Source organism: Pan troglodytes, chromosome 7 (assembly GCF_028858775.2).
Source record: "Pan troglodytes isolate AG18354 chromosome 7, NHGRI_mPanTro3-v2.0_pri, whole genome shotgun sequence".
NCBI classification, from domain to species: domain Eukaryota; kingdom Metazoa; phylum Chordata; class Mammalia; order Primates; family Hominidae; genus Pan; species Pan troglodytes.
Window position 1 is genome coordinate 40934923 of NC_072405.2, and position 19973 is coordinate 40954895.

Genomic DNA, 19973 nt, shown 5'->3' on the forward strand with positions numbered 1-19973 from the left:
GGGGGTTCCCGGCAGCCGCGCCGCCACCCCCCGCCCGGCCAGCGCGGGAGGAAAAGGGGCTGCGCCCGGGAGCGCCGAGCCCAGGCTCCTCCCGGTGGCGTGTCCGCGCCTCGGGGTGGGGGTGTGGTGGGGAAGAGGGAGGGGGCGAGGCCAGGGGAGGGTGCGAAGGAGGCGCCTGCCTCCAACCTGCGGGCGGGAGGTGGGTGGCTGCGGGGCAATTGAAAAAGAGCCGGCGAGGAGTTCCCCGAAACTTGTTGGAACTCCGGGCTCGCGCGGAGGCCAGGAGCTGAGCGGCGGCGGCTGCCGGACGATGGGAGCGTGAGCAGGACGGTGATAATCTCTCCCCGATCGGGTTGCGAGGGCGCCGGGCAGAGGCCAGGACGCGCGCCGCCAGCGGCAGGACCCATCGACGACTTCCCGGGGCGACAGGAGCAGCCCCGAGAGCCAGGGCGAGCGCCCGTTCCAGGTGGCCGGACCGCCCGCCGCGTCCGCGCCGCGCTCCCTGCAGGCAACGGGAGACGCCCCCGCGCAGCGCGAGCGCCTCAGCGCGGCCGCTCGCTCTCCCCCTCGAGGGACAAACTTTTCCCAAACCCGATCGAGCCCTTGGACCAAACTCGCCTGCGCCGAGAGCCGTCCGCGTAAAGCGCTCCGTCTCCGGCGAGATGTCCGAGCGCAAAGAAGGCAGAGGCAAAGGGAAGGGCAAGAAGAAGGAGCGAGGCTCCGGCAAGAAGCCGGAGTCCGCGGCGGGCAGCCAGAGCCCAGGTGGGTGCGCAGCGCGGCCCGGGCCCCACGATCCTCCTCCTGCTCCTCCTACTCCTCCTCCTCCTCGGATGCCGTGGCCTCTCCCTCCCCCTCTCCCTCGCCCATCCTCTTCGCCCTGCGCTCTGAGCACCCGTGGAGTCGCGCGGTGCTTCCCCTCCTGGGGGCCGCCGCTCACCTGGGCGCCGAGTCCTACCGGGCGCCTACGCCCAGAGCTCAGGGCAAGGGACAGCAGTCCCGGCCGCACCCTCCCAGAGTCCCGGGAGCGCTTCGCTCCCTGGCACGGCCCCTCCCCAGCGCCTTAGCGGCTGAGCCCAGCCCGGGAGTGGGACCTGGGGTATAGGAGTCGAGGCTGCGTGCGCGCGTGCCCCGCGCCATAAGCGCTTTGCACGGGGGCCGTGTGCCCTCTAGCGGGAAACGCTGGAACGGGCCGCCTGGAGGGAGAGCCGGTCCCCTCGGTGTGCCTGGCAGCGCAGAAGTGGGTGGTCGAGCAAGAAGCCGCGTGGGAAGTTAGCTTCGGCGTTTTGGGGCACAGGGCAAGCGATGTAGAGTGCGCGCCGGTTCATCTTGATTCAGTCCTGTGCTACGGAGACTCAAGAGCAGCGGCAGGGATTCCTAAAGGTCAGCGAAGCAGATGAAATCTAGTCCAGTGCCAGGAATCAGCTCTGCCCCAAACAAGTTCTACAAACTTTTGGCTTAACAGTTCTATTTTTCAAGACCTCTGTGATAAATATGGTTAATTTACTTTCCCAAGAGATGTAAGAAAACAACCGTTTATCTGAATTTTTGAACCCAATTGTTTGCTGGTTATCTATATAATAAAATGGCAATTGAAGCTTTCTAGAAACAAATCTTGTATTTCATCATCAGAACACGAGCATGAACAAAAGCTTTACCTTAGATGTCCCTAGGAAGCGCTGATGCTTTGGACATTACCTTGGACAAAAGAGGCATGTCGAATAAATACTTGTTTATGAGTGATTGGTAGGTAGCTGATAAAAGAGGGGAGGAAGGAGATGGGGGAGAATTTATTTTTTGCCTCTGCAATTCCCAATTATTAATTGATCCAGATGCCTTAAGTCGCTTCGAGCGTACCCCCAACACACATTTCATGAAGCACTTCTGCAGAATTAATTCACTAGTACTTGATAATACTGTGGCTACAGTAATACTGTAGAAGTATTTGTCCCTTGCTGGAAGAAAACAAACCACATTTGCTTGGTCTTCTTACTGGTATCACTGATAGCATTTCAGAACCTGGGTTATTGGCAGAGACCTTCAGCAGAGTTTTGAGCAAAACAGAAATTGAACAGAGAGTAATTGTTTCACCACTGGCCATTCTTGTGCTTGCTTCTTTAATAAGATCCTGCTGATCATATTCACTTCAATTACTGATCATTGCCCCTCATGAGGGTGTATTGAATTTTTCCTTATTTTTACCCTATATTTTGGGGAGAGACCATAGCACTTTATTCAACAAGATATGAAATTGGGGAGCTGGACTAGTTACCTCCCTGCGTGACTTTGTCTACTGTCTTTTCTAAGGTCATCATAGTAAATTACGGAGATTTCAGACCTAGCTCAAATCGTTGTAAGGAGTTATTTTGGGGGCTCTTATCACTGTTTGTGGTTGTGTTCTCCTGTCTCCCTGCTCATTGCCTTCAGAAGAAGTTTCTGTGGTCCTCTGTAGATGGTCTAATGAATTAAGAAGGGGCCAGTGGTCTGAAGTAGCATCCTGTTCAGGTAATAGGTGTGCATTTTGTCAAGGGCTCCCAGCAGCAGTACCGTAACACAGCAACTTGACAAGTTCAGTGGGGGAGGGGCAGGAATTTCTGTGCTCTCCAGATCTCATCTACTAGGTAGGCAGCTGTCTTGTGATTAGCTACGCTCTCTTGACACAGAGCACCAGAGCTTCCTTGGTGGCTCTCATCTGCTTTCCAGTGGCACAGCAGTGATTCCCTCTAAACCAGCTAAGTCAGTATCTTTAAGTGACATTTGCTTAACTGTCTTCCCTGAAAAATTGGGGTGAATTTGGCTGTAGGTTAGTTTTTAGTATATTTGTCTCTGTTTTCCACCAGATTATAATCTTTTTTGGGGAGGGGCTTTTTATCCCCTTCGAAGCATCTTGTGCTTTTTAAACCAGATAAGAATATGTATTCTTTATTTGATTCAAAAAGAATGGTCAACAACTTGAAACCAGCTTTATATAGAAGCACATGGCATTAAATACAATGCTTCAGAATCAGTGTTTCTTTCCTTCTTTGTCATTTTCCTTATAATGGTAAGTGCCAGTGTAGTTTTCCTTGTCTTAGGAGAATTCATACCTGATGACTATGATGGTTTGTGAGAAAAACCCACACTCTAGGTTTCAGGCATTCCCAAAGGAACGACCTATAGATGCCATAACTCTAGTATTCACACTTGCCACGCCAGCCCAAATTAGGACTTAGGAGGACAAGTTTCTCTTGTATTGCTCCCATCTTAGTGCCTGTCAGTTCCAAGTTTCACTCCTTTCTTAAAACAGCCACTGCAACTGTCTGTCCTTGATGATACGTATGCAATAGCCAAGCCTCTCTTCGGCTGTTTTAACATTGCCTCATGACAGTCAGGGGAGAGATAATGGGGTGGGATCTCAGCCACTCAGCCCCGCTGTGTGCTATATTGTACGCATAGGCATAAACACATCTGTTGGAGGGAAATTTTCAGGGGGAAAAGGCTTCTTTAACTTTCATATGGCATGAGTGACTGATATGCGATACATACATGGCTATTTCAGAGCATCTGCACTTTTATACAATTAACTAAATGTTGAATTGCACACTATTGGGGCTGCAGATGTTCAACACAATTATCTATTCCATAATAATAGCTCTAATAGGTCCCAAGCCCTTGGAGTCATTGATTCCTTTTCTTTGCTCAAAATAAGCAAGCTAAGAATAGTCTTGGGTGCTGTATCACTGATCCACGTACCAAGAGCCCTGTAACAGCCTGGGTCTCCTTGGTGCTGGACCTCCCATATCCAGCCTCTTCATACTGATTCAGCTCAACAGACTTTTTCTCTTGAAGCCTGAATTACAAAACCAGAGCTTTTTTTTTTTTTTTTTTTTTTTTTTTGACGGAGTCTCGCTCTGTCACCAGGCTGGAGTGCAGTGGGCGCAATCTCGGCTCACTGCAACCTCTGCCTCCTGGGTTCAAGTGATTCCCCTGCCTCAGACTTTTGAGTAGCTGGGACTACAGGTGTGCGCCACCATGCCCAGCTAATTTTTGTATTTTTAGTAGAGACAGGGTTTCACCATGTTGGCCAGGATGGTGTCGATCTCTTGACCTCGCAATCCACACGCCTCGGCCTCCCAAAGTGCTGGGATTATGGGCATGAGCCACGGCGCTTGGCCGCTTTTTTTTTTTTTTTTTTTTTTTTTAATTTTTGGCCAATTGGTATTTGACTCTAAGCTTCCTTTGTGATTCTCTGTTTGTCGATATGTTGTTCTTACTCTGCACCTCTGCACGGAATTCTTTTTTCTTTTTCCTCTTAAATAACCTGGGAAAAATTCACTATCATGCCTAGCCAGATTCTAGAACTATCCTGTCTCCCTTCACTCCTGGTAGGAGGGGCATTTGTGAGTCTGGGTGATGGAAACATTGAGAAACCTAGCATCCCAAATAGGTAGAAGCAGGCTGTGTGTTTCCCCAATGACATCACCCACCTGTTTCCCTCACTAAGTGGCTCTGCAGGCTGAAGTGCTTGTAAACATTCTTGCGTATAAAGTACCCTGACCCTAACAGGGCAGCCTGTGTTTACAGAACAAGAGGAATGTCCAGTGATCTGTTTCAACCTGGTTACTTGTAACCACCTAGCCTATGTAATTATTAAAAACATTAAAGATTATTCACAGAATGAAATAGGACTTATTTTGCAGAATTAAAATAGCAGGAAGAGCGGAAGAAAGTTGTATATTCAGACATGAATACTTCTCATACCCATGAAATGGTCAGATAACACTAATGAAAAAGAGGAGAAAAAATATATATATAGAACCAAAAAATATTAGACAAACATGAACACTGAATACCTACTACATGCCAGGCACTGTGCTGGACACTTTTATGTTTATTAATGAGGGACCTGCTATTTATTGAATTCTTACCATGTTCCAGGCAGTAAAACAGATGTATATTGTGTATTTTGTCATCTATCCTTTCAAAAATAAGAAAATTCCTCGCTATTAGGCAGCAAGATGCCAGATGGCCTAGTCCTTAGCTCTTCAGCCAGATTGCCTGGGTTTAAATCCTAATTAGGCTGTTCCTTAAATATGTAGTCATGGGAAAGTTACTTAATCTTTCTGTGCCTAAATTTCCTTTTTCTGTAATATGGGGATAATAATAGTATTATTATTATCATGAGGGTTTCATGAAGCTTAAAGGAAATAATCCATGAAAAGCACTCTGAACATCAACCAACATGTAATAAGTGCCCAGTAATATTAGCTGTCTTTATAAAACTACTTAAGAAATGAATTATCTGTGTCTTTGCAAAGATATTTGATATAATTTCCAAAATTTACCTTTTATGGTAAAAAATATCCAAAGCTGACCTCAGATTACAGTGGTTATAAATATTAATATGTACTACCTGTAAAACTAGAGAAAAGTGGATAAGAGTGTCAAATTCCATAACTGCATATATACATTATGAAAACAGTACTGAACTCTATCTAAATATTGAAAGTAGAGTGAGGTGCAACATAATTTTATCTCTGGCAGAAAGATGTTGAGGTTTCAAGCTATGAGAAGATTTTGAAACATGACTCTTTTTTCTGGCAACACTTAAGAGTTGATGCTTAAACCTCATTTTATTGTATAGAATACATAATCTTCTCTTTTGGGACTCGTATAAATTGCAGCAATTGAAAGACAAAAGTGTGCACCAACCTGCCCCTCACTATCTTTTTATCAAGCATAACAGTATATTGCCAGCAATGTTCATAGAATTGAGTGGAGGTGTTTCTAAATATAAACAAAATAAGAAATATATTAAATCCACATTTCTAGTTTTTTATTTCCTCCTCAGCCTTCCCAGAATGGCTATAGGTAGTGTTTAAAGTTCTGGAAGTGTGATAGATTCTTACCAAATCAATGTTCTGTTAGCATTCTCCAAGTAACAAGTTAAATTCGATTTGAACAGTACTGATAGTTTATGATGTTCTGTTAGGATAGATGAAAACAAACCAAATGCCAGTATTTTGGGTGAGTCACTTTATTTGCTCAAAGACGCAAATGAATGAACTTCTGGTAGTTTAGTTAACCCTGGAGCTCCCCCTCTTGACAAATAGAAAAAACAAAAAATTAAATCAGATAGTATTAGCTTGGAAACAGATAAAAAATATGCCACTAAGGTACATACAATGAAGTTTTCTTGAAGGAACTAATGATATTTTGGATTTCTCCTGATTTTGTGCATGTCTGCACTTGTGTGTGTCCTTGCGTATGTTTTAATGGGTTAAAAAAAAAGCGAGCTACCAAAATACCAATAGATGTCAGTGTTTGTCGCTTTAGAAAAAGTGAGGTGTTAGAAAAAAAGAAGAAATGGACAGCTTTATTTATTTTTGGTTTTACTAAACATAAAGCTGGCTACTTTTCAACAATTGACTAATAATTCACTGTATATAACCCTGTTTACAAAAGTACATTTTATTAAGGAAAATATTCCATGTTCTCATCTCTTTCTTCTAAATATTTTTTTAAAAAGCCTCTGCAGTAAATTCCCGAAAGAATTCAGAATGTAGGCAGAAAATATGTTAATTTTTTAAAATTAGGAAACAAAATTATTTGAGAATGTCGTTAACACGTTAGATTTCTTTTGCATTTTTAAACTAGAAATTAGATATGCGCTTTCTTATGTTGCCCTGATTATGACTGATAAAGTGCATTTTTCAGTCCAAATCAAGTGAGATCTGTGGAGTTCTGCCTCTACATAAGGGCAGAGATGATCAGAATTCTCTTCATTCTTCCTGTGCCCCGTGTCACCTTTTTCTGGCCTCCAGAGGGTGCTCCAGGAGCATCACACTGCTATTCCCCAAAGACTGACTGCTTTTTTCTTCTCTCTCTCTCTCTCTCTCTTTTTTTTTTTTTTAAGTTACTGCAGTATTCCGGGCAATTTACTGGAAGAACAGAGTCCCGATTCCATACATGTTAGCTGCCTCAACTGGAGTTTGTTTTCCAGCTGGACCACATAGCCCTAATTCATTAAGTATTCTAAATTAGAATATTTTAAAACATTATTCTGATGATATTGATGCAGTGGTTAGCTTGCAAGGGGACATCTGTCAGATTAATTCCCTCTAGGAATTTCCCCCAAGAGAATCAAGCATCTTTAAATACCTTCCAATCACGCCTTACAACAGCTCCCTCCCACTGAAGTGCACATGGTACCCACAAAGAGATTTAGTGCTATTTAAGAGTTTCACTCTGGCATTGGAAAACTATATGTGAAAGTGTCAAAGTTGGACAACAGATCTTTACTAACACATTTGTTTTCATCTCTTCCTATCTCTCTGTTTCCTCAACCCGGGGGCAACAAATGTTTAGGAGCCCCACTTTGATTGAGTGCACATTTTTGAACACAGGTTTGAGTGACTAATTCTTGTGGATCATGGGCTGATTTTATTTATGTATTTTTTTTGAGACGGAGTCTCGCTGTGTCGCCCAGGCTGGAGTGCAGTGGTGCCATCTCGGCTCACTGCAAGCTCCGCCTCCCGGGTTCACGCCATTCTGCCTCAGCCTCCAGAGTAGCTGGGACTACAGGCGCCCCCCACCACGCCCGACTGATTTTTTGTATTTTTAGTAGAGACGGGGTTTCACCGTGTTAGCCAGGATGGTCTCCATCTCCTGACCTCGTGATCCGCCCGCCTCGGCCTCCCAAAGTGCTGGGATTACAGGCGTGAGCCACCGCGCCCGGTGGGGCTGATATTTTAATATGGTCACACAGGACTTGTTATTTATGGTTTACCTGCTTATGTTAATTCCACCCTGTACTTGTTATCTTTGACATGAGTTACTCTCAGGATATTACTCCCCTTCCCTTTTTAAAGTGTAATATTGTTCCCATTGTTTCTTGGTTTCTTGCTCCAAGAAATCTGTCGTTGATGGGAATAGCCTTTGACTGCCACAGTGCCCCAAACCTTTCATTCCACAGCTTTGATGGGCAGGGAGCTGCCTTCTCTGGGCAGCTGTGGAGTTTTACTTTCAATGATATGAGAGTCACAGAATGTTTTATTAGATTGAATCATATGAAATTGTCAGTTTTGTAGGTCATACCTGGCTGAATATTGTCCATGTCATACAGTTTAATATTTGGACTTTGAAAAAGTAATTTGACTTTACTTATTCTTTACATATTCTTTAAGTAATAATGACAACTTTGAAAAAGAATTATGTACGTTTTTGATAATTAAATAGGATTGAAGTAATACGTAAAAGAAATCTGAGCTAGGGATAATTGAAGCAGTAACATTTTTTACAACCAATAAATCAGCTCAAATCATATCCATATTAAATGAATTTAGCATAAAATTAGAATGACAGAGCAACTAGCATTTTCCCTTGGTGAGAAAAGTAGTAAGTTTCCACCATAAAATATGACTCATTTTTATTTGACCTATTAGCAGATAGTTATTGCACCTTATCTTAACCACCATTATTTCTACAGAGAGATTACAGAGCAATGAGTAGGAAATATGGAAGATTGCTGAATAATCCTGGCTTTAGTTATGGAGTAATATGAAAAAAGGAAAAGAAAACCTTTTGTTCACTTTCACAGTACTACATCAATGCAAGCTTTTTAGTAGTTTTAATATATGAATTTTATCATCAGGTGAAAATGCATCTCATTATTAGATGGCCTATTTTATAAATAAAGTTCAATTTTCAATATAGCCAGTTTTTAAAACTGTATATGTTTATAACTCATCCCTTTGTTACATATAATCTCCCAATTTTAGAGACTTACGTTGCATTTTTAAAGGATAGCACAGTCTCTTTAGCAATCCCACAGGGAATCTAAAACCAGCCTTTACAAGGAGATGTCAAAATTCCAATTTGCAGTGATATTTTTGTCAGAACAAATAACGTGTGTTATTACGTATAGTAAGTTAACACAATTTTTCATTTGTGTATCAAGTAGGCATTGGTTTTTGTTTTTTGGTTTTTGGGTTTTTTTGAGACTAAGTCTTGCTCTGTCGCCCAGGCTGGAGTGCAGTGGCACGATCTCAGCTCACTGCAAGCTCCCCCCACTGGGTTCATGCCATTCTCCTGCCTCAGCCTCCCGAGTAGCTGAGACTACAGGCGCCTGCCACCACACCCAGCTAATTTTTTTTGTATTTTTAGTAGAGACGGTGTTTCACTGTGTTAGCCAGGATGGTCTCGATCTCCTGACCTTGTGATTCACCCACCTCGGCCTCCCAAAGTGCTGGGATTACAGGCATGAGCCACTGCGCCCAGCAAGTAGGCATTGTTTTTGTGTGTACGTATCAAATCTGTTTTTATATCTTTTGGTATTTTATCTCTTTTCTGCCAACAGGGTGAAATGGAAGTACAGTATTGGGATTATGCACAACATTTTATTGTTTAAAATTATAGTATTCCTTTTCCATTCTGTTGTTTCAATTGTTTAAAAATAAGTAACAAAAGAGAGGGGTCTGTCTTGAAGCCCATGAGATGGTAGATCTTTAGAAACAGTTATAATAGCAGTCATATTGAAACTGATTGTCATCTATTTCTGGGAAAAATATTGAAGGCTGGTATATTGTCCCCAGAAGGATTAGATGAAATACAGAAAATAGATTATGATTATAATTTTTTTTAGTGAGGTCACCTTGCTGTAGAGTTGGAACCTTCCCGGGGGATTGCTCATGCATTATCCATTTTGGGAAAGAGTAATACTTACAGGCATTATGGAAATGAGCGGGTAGGTTTGTCAAGAGGAAACCAATAATTTGAATAGTGAGTTGAATGGAAAATGAAATACATGATTTTCCATATATTAAATTGAATAGAAATGGGAGACTTATGTCTTGAGGGTTTTTCTTTTCTTTTTTTGAAACATGTTGATGATATTGTGTGTTCCCAAGTGCCCTCAACCTGACAGGAAGGAGAAATGTCAATAGAAATAGTTACTTACTATATTTTGATATTTAGAAAGGAACAGTGGAGTTTTAAATGTTGTGCATATCATTTATGCCCCATCCAAAAGGATAGTGATCCACTTAAAAGAAGGCAGAAAAGACAAGGACTGCTATCGTTCTCCAGGAATCAACAGAAGCTAAGGGAGAGCATAGAGTATAGTCCCTGTGGCCTCTACAGAGTCATCGCCTTCTCAGACTGAATCCACACAAGGCCGCCTTGACTGAAAGAGCCTCTACATTGGACTGTGCATGGCGTGGGGAAATGTGATTACTTGCAATATGCTACTGATTACAGAATAAATATTATGCATTCAGTTTTCACTAAACTTAAAAAGCCCAGTGAAAACCCCACTTCTGCATGTGGTGAATGTGGTTATGCTGTGTCAGGTGAAGACATGTTTCAGTGCCTTCGTTAACTTTCCATTAAGATATGCTGATTTCCTTCTCCCTTATGAAATAGAAAAAGGAAGGACATAACCATCCTGCTGCTCTGCCCTGAGTGCACCAGTATAGGAATAAAACTCTATAAACAGAGGGTGGTGGCAACCATCTAACAGGGACCTGCATTTGGACCTGTGTGTTTGGGAGAGCCGCAAAGTGGCTGTGCCTCTGATATCACAGGACTCTATGAAAGAGGCAACCAAAGAAGACCTGAGGCTCTTCTTGTCATTTTAGATATGTGATTTCATAAAGTTACTCTTGACCTTAATGCAGATGGCCATTTGGGATTTGTGTCTGTGCATTTCATCCACAGCTGGATGGCATAGTTGCTGAGTAATCCTGTTGCTCTGGAGCAATGTAAGTTACAGCTGTGGCCAGGCACGTGGCTCATGCCTGTAATCCCAAAACTTTGGGAAGCCAAAGTGGGAGATCTCTTGAACTCAGGGATTCAAGACCAGCCTGGGCAACACAGGAGCCCTCGTCTCTACTAAAAATCCAAAAAGTTAGCCGGGCAAGGTGGCATGTGCCTGTGGTCCAGCTGTTAAGGAGGGTGAGATGGGAGGATCACTTGAGCCCAGGAGGTTGAGGCTGTGGTGAGCAATTATGATACACCACTGCACTCCAGTCTAGGTGACAGTGTAAGACTTGTCTCAGCGAAAAAAAAAAAAAAGTTAACCGTATCAAAAGAACAATTTATTCACCCCCCAAATTGTCTTGGAATTCTCACATTAATTTACAGAGAGAAATAACCCTTTGGAAAATTCACAATGTTTTGCTAGTATTAGTATGTCATCTCACTCTAAAATGTAAAAAAAAAAAAAAAAAAAAAATCACTACTCAGACCTTATAAGAATCTGGTTTTTGATTATGAATACAGCAATTCTTTTTTGAAAACTCCCTTGACAAATTAAGCCAATGGTGGACATTCTAATAATTGTCATATTTTATGGTACATTTGTAACTAAAAGCCTCTTCTTTGGGTAATGACTGATAGTTTCATGGAAGAAGTCATTCTTTTTCTGGTCACTCTAGAAAATAAGAAATGGGAAATGATTGTATGTGATGTACATATGCATGGTTCTAAGTACCAAATTTGCAGATTGCCTGAAAATGTTCTTATGTACTTTTTATGGATACAGGCTTTCTTTTCAATTAGATTCAAAAAGTATCAATACATTATTACACTTTAAATTGACTAGAGCTTCCTTTTAAATGGTCAGATAGGTTTTCTTTTTAAAGAATTACTTTTGTGATTACTAGCCGCCTGAAATGGTGTTTCAAGTCCATGCATGGTGCCTCATACTTGTATTCCCAGCACTTTGAGGGGCTGAGGTGGGAGCATCGCTTGAGCTCGAGTTCAAGACCAGCCTGGGCAACATGGCAAAAATCTGTCTCTACAAAAAAATACAAAAAAAAAAAAAAAGAAAAAGAAAAACCATTAGCCAGGCATGGTGGGATGCACCTGTAGTCCCATCTACTTGGGAGGCTGAGGCAGAAGGATCACTTGAGCTCTCAGAGGTTGCAGTGAGCTGGAATCGTGACACCACACTCCAGCCTGGGTGACAGAGTGAGACCCTGTGTCAAAATAAAATAAAATAAGATATAAATGAAATAGTATTTTCAAGACTTGGTGTAAATGCATAGCTGTTAAGCTGTAAGGACATCAATAAATGTTCATAAATAAATAGGTAACTTTCTACATTCTATCACCTTATTTTCTATAATACAGAAAATATACTTTAAATTATTTTATTTATCTGAGTCCTTTTATTCTTTTTGCTTTTTTTTTGTTTGCAAGACCAAAGTCAGAGCAATTTCAATTCTATTTTGAGCATTTTATTTTGGCACTCATGTATTTTAATTAAAAAAAAATAAATAAACCATTGTCCTCAGCCAGAGGAATTTTCTGCTGAGTGGTCATAAATGCAGAGTTTAGCATTTCACATCTCTAGAATGTAAAAGCCACAAAGTCATATCTGTCTTTTATGTTGTCATATCACCAGGTGCCATCATGGTGCTGAGAACATAGTCTTTGTTTTTAAGAATTTATTCAGTAACTGACTGAATGAGGAAGTATGGCTAGTTTGCTTAAGACATTGAGTTGTAGGAGTTGATGGGTAGCAGTTTAGTTATTATGCTACTGTCAGTTAATAAGAAAGTATGAGTGCAATTCAGCAGTATCAGTGATGCATGGATTTGTTCCTAAATTGTTATTTTTGTGGTTGAAATTTGCACCGTTTATTTTGAAGCTCTCTGTGTAAGTCATAATCAGTGCTTAATTATTCAGACTAATGAATTGTAATTAGAGGTTTGCTCAGTCCACAATTCTTGCTACCATTAAAATATTTTGTTACATTTGTTTTTGAGTACATAGAAGCAACTAAGAAATGGATTAAGATGCTGCAGTTAATCTTTGTAAATTACTATGGCCATTGCCTGGCACCTAATGTTTGCTATGTTAAGAGTTTTTTATATGAATAAACGACCGCTGTTCCTGGTAGGTAATGAAAGTAATCTTAAACAATATTAGTACTGCCTAAAAAGTAAGGTCTTAAATATAACTACAGTAGTCCTGAGAAAAATCATAGAGTGTTAGAACTGAAAAGGTTGTCTTAGAGGTCATCTGCTCGAATCTCATCTTTTTAGTTGAGGAAAACCACAAGGTACAAACAACAAGGGCATCAATCCTAGCACCAGAACCCGGATCTCCAGATTTCAGGGTAAGGATTTTAATTATTACCATGCTATACTTTCAGTCTCAAGATGGCACTATATATGAATTCAGCTTCACTTTTATAGTGCTTTGGGTGTTATGATGCTTCCAGATAAGAGAGATGTATTTCTGTGCCATTGAGGAATAGCTTAGAGTACCTATGATTCATAGGAATTTGAAGGCTGTAAATCAACCGAATCTTTATATCTTTTTGTTCCTTCTTGCAGTATCTTGTACCCAAGTAGCTTCAATAAATTTTGACTGACAAGATGACCATAAAATAAGTAGTCCTAATGTCATAACATGGAAAAGGAGGGTAATGGGTGTGTGTGTGAATGTGAATTAGTATAGTATAGTAATGAGCTGCCTCAGCGCTCTTAAACTTTTTTTTAGCACCAATGCCTTTATGCAGGAAACTCGGAAAACAAGCAAGAGATCTTTGTGGGCTCTCTGTAAATGATGTGCATGCAAAAAAGCATCCTCAGTGCTTGTCCCTTGACAGCTGCTCTGAGACCACTGAGTCACTCGCTTGCATCTGTGAGCCACTGACCAGTCACTGATTGCAGTGACAGTTTATCACTAACAACCTGAATTATCTTTGACCCAGAGACCCAGGGGTCAAAGGCCTCCTAGTCCATTATTAAATTTCCAGGGCAGTAGTTCAGTTTGCATTAGGGGATTTATTTATATTTATTTATTTAGGGGTTTTTGGGGGGTGGGGGGTGGAGGAGCTTGGGGGAATGAGACCTGCAGTTATTTTCCCCACATTATAAGATTATTTAGTCCTTTATTTGTAGGATTTGGCATCCTAAAAGAAAGGAAGACTCAAAGTATTGTGGTTCTGGTCTGGGCCTCACATGGGTGTCCTAAAGATTTCTGGGACCCATTTATGGGAAGAATGCCACTCTACAGATTATAGCAGGGAGGAGCTTTGCCCTCAGGAAGACACAGATCCTTTGAGGGTGGTAGAGACTCCTAAAGTCTGCTGATTCATACCCAGCTGGCCCCATTAACAAGAGAATTAAAGAGTGGCTAGAAAGGGACTGAAGAGCTCGCTGGGGGCCCATCCAAAAAGCTGGGGGTACAGACAACTGCTGATTCCCAGCCAGTCATGGATTTTATTTTGAGACAGGTCTCGTTTGGTCACCCAGGCTGGAGTGCAATAGTGTGATCATAGCTCACTGTAGCCTGGGACTCCTGGGCTCTAGTGATCCTCCCACCTTAACCTCCCAAGTAGCTGGGACTACAGGCGTATACCACCATGCTCGGTTATTTTTTTTTTTAATTTTGTAGAGATGGGGTCTTGCTATGCTGCCCAAGCTGGTCTAGAACTTCTGGGCTCAAGGAGTCCTTCCACCTTGGCCTCCCAAAGTGCTGGGATTATAGGCATGAACCACTGTGCCTGGCTTGCCAGTGATGGATTCAAAGTCGCCTCTGGGTTGTAACCAGGAAGCATGCCTGGGCCAGACTGAGAGGGCTGAAGGGTGACGGCATGGTTTCAGTGTGTGAGTGTGCATGTATGTACGTGTGTGTGAGAATGTGGGTAAGTGTGTGAGCCTGTAAAAGTGTATCATGAGTAGCTGTCTCTTGGGAGGAGAGGGAATCAGGAACCTTGGTCAAATAACACCATGTACTGGCATGGAAAGGCACTGTTCTGGGCAGCAGTCAAGAAGACAGAGGAGGACTAAATGTATATGATTCGGGCAATCATTTAAAGTATCTGGGATTTATTTCCTTGTCTAATAATTAGCAAGGTTGATGTAGATGAGGTATAACAACTTTAGGGGTAGAAGAAAGCTATGATTCAAAGTCGGCATTTTATTAGATCAGTGGTCTCTGATTTGGTGTGATGTGTTCCTGGTATGTTTTCGCTTAGAACAAGGTTGTTTAACCCATGGCCCATGGGCTTCATGCATCCTAGGACAGCTTTGAATGTGGTCCAACACAAATTTGTAAACTTTCTTAAAACATTATGAGCTTTTTTGTGATTATTTTTTCCAGTTCATCAGCTGTCATTAGTGTTAGTGTATTTTATATGTGGCCCAAGATAATTCTTCTTCCAATGTGGCCCAGGGAAGCCAAAATATTGGACATCCCTCACTTAGAGTCTTTAGTAGTGACTATGTTTTTAGAAAGCCTAAGGTATTTGAAGAATAATAGTCACATAAAGTCTAGGCAAATAGCAAATTGGTTTTATGTAGGAAACAGTTTATCTTCTATAGAATAACTTTTGATGGGTGAAATTGTAGTGTTAATTTATCTTAGTGAACACCTAGAAGATTTGTTTAGGTATGTGAATTGTTTAGTGAAAATGTAGAAGATGGTAAGTATATTTGTGAATTACTAGTGCAGAAGCCTTTTATTAAATTCTCAATAGAAACTGGGTACTGGTTATGAATTGTGATCTCTCAGATACCTTTAACTCTCTCATGAGTATGTGATACAATTGAAGTTGTGGGATTTAACCTCGGCTGAGCAGCAGAAAGATATGAAGCAGTGGAAAATACAGGCTAAACAGAGCCTTTGAGAATAATTTTTCCTCAGTGGTTTATGTTCTTCACATTCAGTTTTTATTCTTCTCCATCCTTAACTTTCTATAGCTGATACTTCCGTTTTGGATATAGGCTCTGTTTCATTTCCAGAGGTATCTCTTTCCCTAAACTCATCAAGTACTTTTTCAACCTTGTTGATCATCTTAACAGAAGAATCATAACATTAAGTTGATTTATGACACCATATCTCTGTAGTAACTCTGAATTGTCATCAAGCTATTCATTGAAAGGATACCTCTTAAACTTTCTATTACTAAGATCCCCAAATGTATCTATTCTCCTCTCGATAAAATGAGTATTGTCTTAGACAAGCAGCAGACTGCTTTTTAAGTGAAGTGGATTAAGCTGCTGTGATCGTCCCTGTGAATGTGTATGATAAATCATTTTGATGGCCTTTTTAAATCAGAGTCACCGAGTCTCACACAGAGAAACAGAGAATGCTGTCTGTCATTATTACAATAATAATTAAGCGTTGGCTGATAGGATATAAAGTATAAATCAAAGATCTTAGGGGAAATAGATGAAAGAAAAGCTTTGTTTCTCAAAAACTTAATCTAAAAGAAGAAATATTGAGCAAGCATTGGGTGCTTCATGAATGGCCTAAAAATATATTTAAGTCTATCACCTGGAGGTTCATTTATTGCCAGGAAAGAATCAATCCCACTTTTTTTTCTCTTTCCCTGTGGCTTAACTCCAGGAAGGTGTTTTAATTGATTGGTGGGAAGATTTTAACACAGACAAAACTTATAAGCTAAGCATCATTATTTCTAGTACAGTGGCTTCACCACATTATAGGGTAATAAAGTTAAAAGCTGCCGATTGTTTCAGAATTATTTTCAGAAATTTACATCCTCTTTATTCCCATTACCTTGAGAAAGAGTTCAGAGAATGGGCTTAGTCAGCATGCAATTATGGTATTAGATAAAGCATACAGTTTGGTCTAAAACCAAGATGCAGCTAGTCTCATCAGGGTACTTTAATCAATCAGGAGTTGTTAAGAAGGTAGGAATGTCAGTCTAACTTCATTCCTTTGAAGGTGATCAGCCTTTCTTCTCTGGAGGCTTTGAAGATTTTGTCCTATGGCTGGGCGTGGTGGCTCACGCTTATAATCCCAGCACTTTGGGAGGCTGAGGCAGGAGGATTACTTGAGCTCAGGAGTTTGAAACCAGCCTGGGCAACATAGAAAAACACCATCTTCCTCTCCCCACTACCAAAAAAAAAAGTTAGCCGGTTATAATGGTGCACACGTGTAGTACCAGCTACTTGGGAGGCTGAGGTGGGAGGATTGCTGAAGCCCAGGAGTTTGAGGGTACAGTGAACCATGATCATATCACTGCACTGCAGCCAGGGTGACAGAGAAAGACCCAGTCTCAAAAAAAAAATTGTTCTCCAACAAATCTTTTTTGAAGTTATGGCATTTAACCCTGCCCACCATTCCCATTCCCCTGTCAGTTTCACTATCATGCATTCCTTTTTCTTTATCCCACTCAGGACCATTGGGCTTGTCAAACATATAAATTGGCTTTCAGGAAAATTCTTCTCCATATCTCTTAAAAATTTCCTGTATCCCATTCTCTTCCCTCTTTTTGGAATTTTCTTTTTCTATACTTTAAAGATAGAGTCTTGCTGTTTTCTAGGCTGCTCTCAAACTCCTGACCTCAAGCGATCCTTCTACTTTGGCCTCCCAGTGTTGGGATTATAGGTGTGAACCATTATGCCCAGTCTAGAACTTCAACTAAAAGTACGTTGGACCTTCTTTCTCTGATCACTGGTTCTTTTTACTTCCCTCACGTTTCCCATCATTTTGTTTCACTCTCCCGCTGTATTTCTTTTGAAGTTATCTTCCCCTTCACTCATTGACTCTTCAGCTATGTGCGGTCTGCTGCCAAAACCATCCATGAAGTTTTTCATTTCAAGGACTGTTTTCCCCCCTAAACCTAGCAGTTTTATTTGGTGCCTTTTCAAACCTTCTATGTTGTATTTTATATTTTCATGGTCTCTGTAGATATTTTTCAGGTTGTTATTTATTTCTTTTAGCAGAGTAAGCCTAGTTGTTTCATAATTTGTGTGTGGTAATTTCAGTTTGTGTTGGTTCTCACTGTCTATGCCTTGGTTCCTTCTGTGCTTGATGGTTGGTCTCTGACCCTGTGTTGGCCATTGCTCTGTAAAAATTATCTGTGTCATTCCTCAAGGCATGGGATAGAAGCACATTCCTGCCGAGAAGGTAAGTATTACTGCTGGGTACTTGGAAACTTACCGAGTTCGTGGCTTGAGGTTCTGTGGCCTACCAGCCTGTGCACACCTAGGCATGTAGAAACCTGTCTGTAGACTCAGCTTTTCCCTCTGGCTGAACTCAGGATCGAGACAATGTGTCTGGCCGGACACGGTGGCTCATGCCTGTAATCCCAGCACTTTGGGAGGCCGAGGAGATGGGTGGATCACCTGAGGTCAGGAGTTCGTGACCAGCCTGACCAACATGGCGAAACCCCATCTCTACTAAAAATACAAAAATTAGCCGGGCCTGGTGGTGGGTGTCAATAATCCCAGCTACTTGGGAGGCTGAGGCAAGAGAATTGCTTGAACCTGGGAGGCGGAGGTTGCAGTGAGCCGAGATCACACCACTTCACTCCAGCCACAGAACATCTCAAAAAAAAAAAAAAAAAAAAAAAAAGACAGCATGTCTTTAGTTATCTGGGGTTAAATGGGTATGTTTAGATTTGGTGTAGCTTTTTTGGGGTTCTTTACTCCTTTTGGGGTCCCAGCATAATGTGAAGAGGGTCTACTCTAAGACTCCCCACTTCAGGAAGATCCTGGAGCCTCTATCCCTTTCTCCAGGATGAGCAAATGCCCTTGAAGAAAAAGTAGTTGCTTTGTCCAAGTATTTTGCGTCTATCTCTAAGGTTTGAGATTTGCCTTAGAATTTGTCCAAAAAGTGATATTTTTTTGTCAAATTCTTTTAAGGTGATGTTTATTATATTTCATTCAGCACTTTTAATTGTTTCCAGCCAGGAGGTTATTGTGAGAAACTTACCTTCCAGGAATGGAAGAGGAATCATTAGTCATTAAGGATCTAAAAATGTTAGGGAAATATTAATGCTTCAGAAAAAATTTGTTGATCTGAAGAGTACCTAAGTTAGGGATTTTCAGAAAGTAGCATTTTGTTTTGTTTTGTTTTGTTTGAGACATAGTCTTTCTCTGTGGCCCAGGCTGGAATGCAGTGGCGCGATCTCAGCTCACTACAACCTCCATAAACGATTCTGTTGCCTCAGCCTCCCGAGTAGCTGGGATTATAAGCAGGCACCACCACACCCGGCTAATTTTTGTATTTTTCGTAGAGACGGGGTTTCACCATATTGGCCAGGCTGGTCTTGAACTCCTGGCCTCAAGTGCCCACCTCGGCCTCCCAAAGTGCTGGGATTACAGGCATGAGCCACTGCACCCGGCCAGTAGCATTCTGTGGATGAATTGACTCTGGTTTTGTTAGCCTTCAGAATCTAAGGAAGTTTATATCTGGTCAATTTTGAGAAAGAAGATCTCTAAGAAATGCCTCAAGTGGGGAAGGGATGGACTTTATAAACCAAAATGTCAATGGGTTAATCCTAAATATCTCAATGAAATGGGGCAAAATATGGCTAAGAAAAATTTGACAAGGTGTAAATCTCACTGAATGCAATTGCTGTGGTTGCTACCAAGTTTACAAGAGAAGAAACCAGGTTTTGCCAATGCATCAAAAATTAGATTAAAAAAGAAATTTCTCTGGCCTAGTCTGATGCTTAGCCTTCAAGAGTGAAATGATGTGTTGTTAGATGACTTGACCAAAGTCCCATAGCCAAGGCAGGGAGAGGGTTGCAGCCTGGTGGTCCATTATCTGATGCCACTGGATCTATGTAGATGAGTTTGGAACTTCACTTTCTGCCTTGTCTGGGACGTAAAAACTTTGGGTGCCCCTCACTTCTTTTTTATATAAACTGTTGTGTTTTATTGCCCTGGCACTCTTAAGTTGCTGTTTCACCCTAGCAGTGCCTGCTTCAGGCCATCACCAATGAAAGTGCCTTTGAAGTGTCTTAAGGCGTGTGCATTGCCTAGACAAATAGTTGGCAGAAGAGGTCAACACAAGCGTCTTTGCTTTGGAGTGTCAATTGAAGAAATTGTTTTTCCACTTGAATTGGCAGTGTGTGCTCTTACTGCTGTTAGAGTTCTGGGCAGAGAAGTAGATGTGATAATTATGAAGGGAGAAGGGGGAAGAACAGCTGCAGAATGCAGGGAAGTGACTGGACTCCAGTAATCATATTTGGCAGGTCAAGGGTGAGATTTAGCCTGATGGGATTT

The 19973-nt window shown here is 41.6% G+C and overlaps 1 protein-coding gene across 9 annotated transcripts in view; it reads left to right on the plus strand.

The window, feature by feature from the left end:
* Window positions 1-247: 247 nt before the first annotated feature.
* NRG1 (neuregulin 1) overlaps window positions 248-19973 on the plus strand; it is a 224379-nt gene continuing 204653 nt past the window's right edge. For all 9 annotated transcript variants that reach the window (XM_003311657.6, XM_001168846.7, XM_001168989.7 and 6 more), the window contains exon 1: window positions 248-762. In XM_003311657.6, the coding sequence (XP_003311705.1) occupies window positions 663-762 (100 nt within the window). In that variant the 5' untranslated portion in view covers window positions 248-662. The remainder of the gene's footprint in view (window positions 763-19973) is intronic.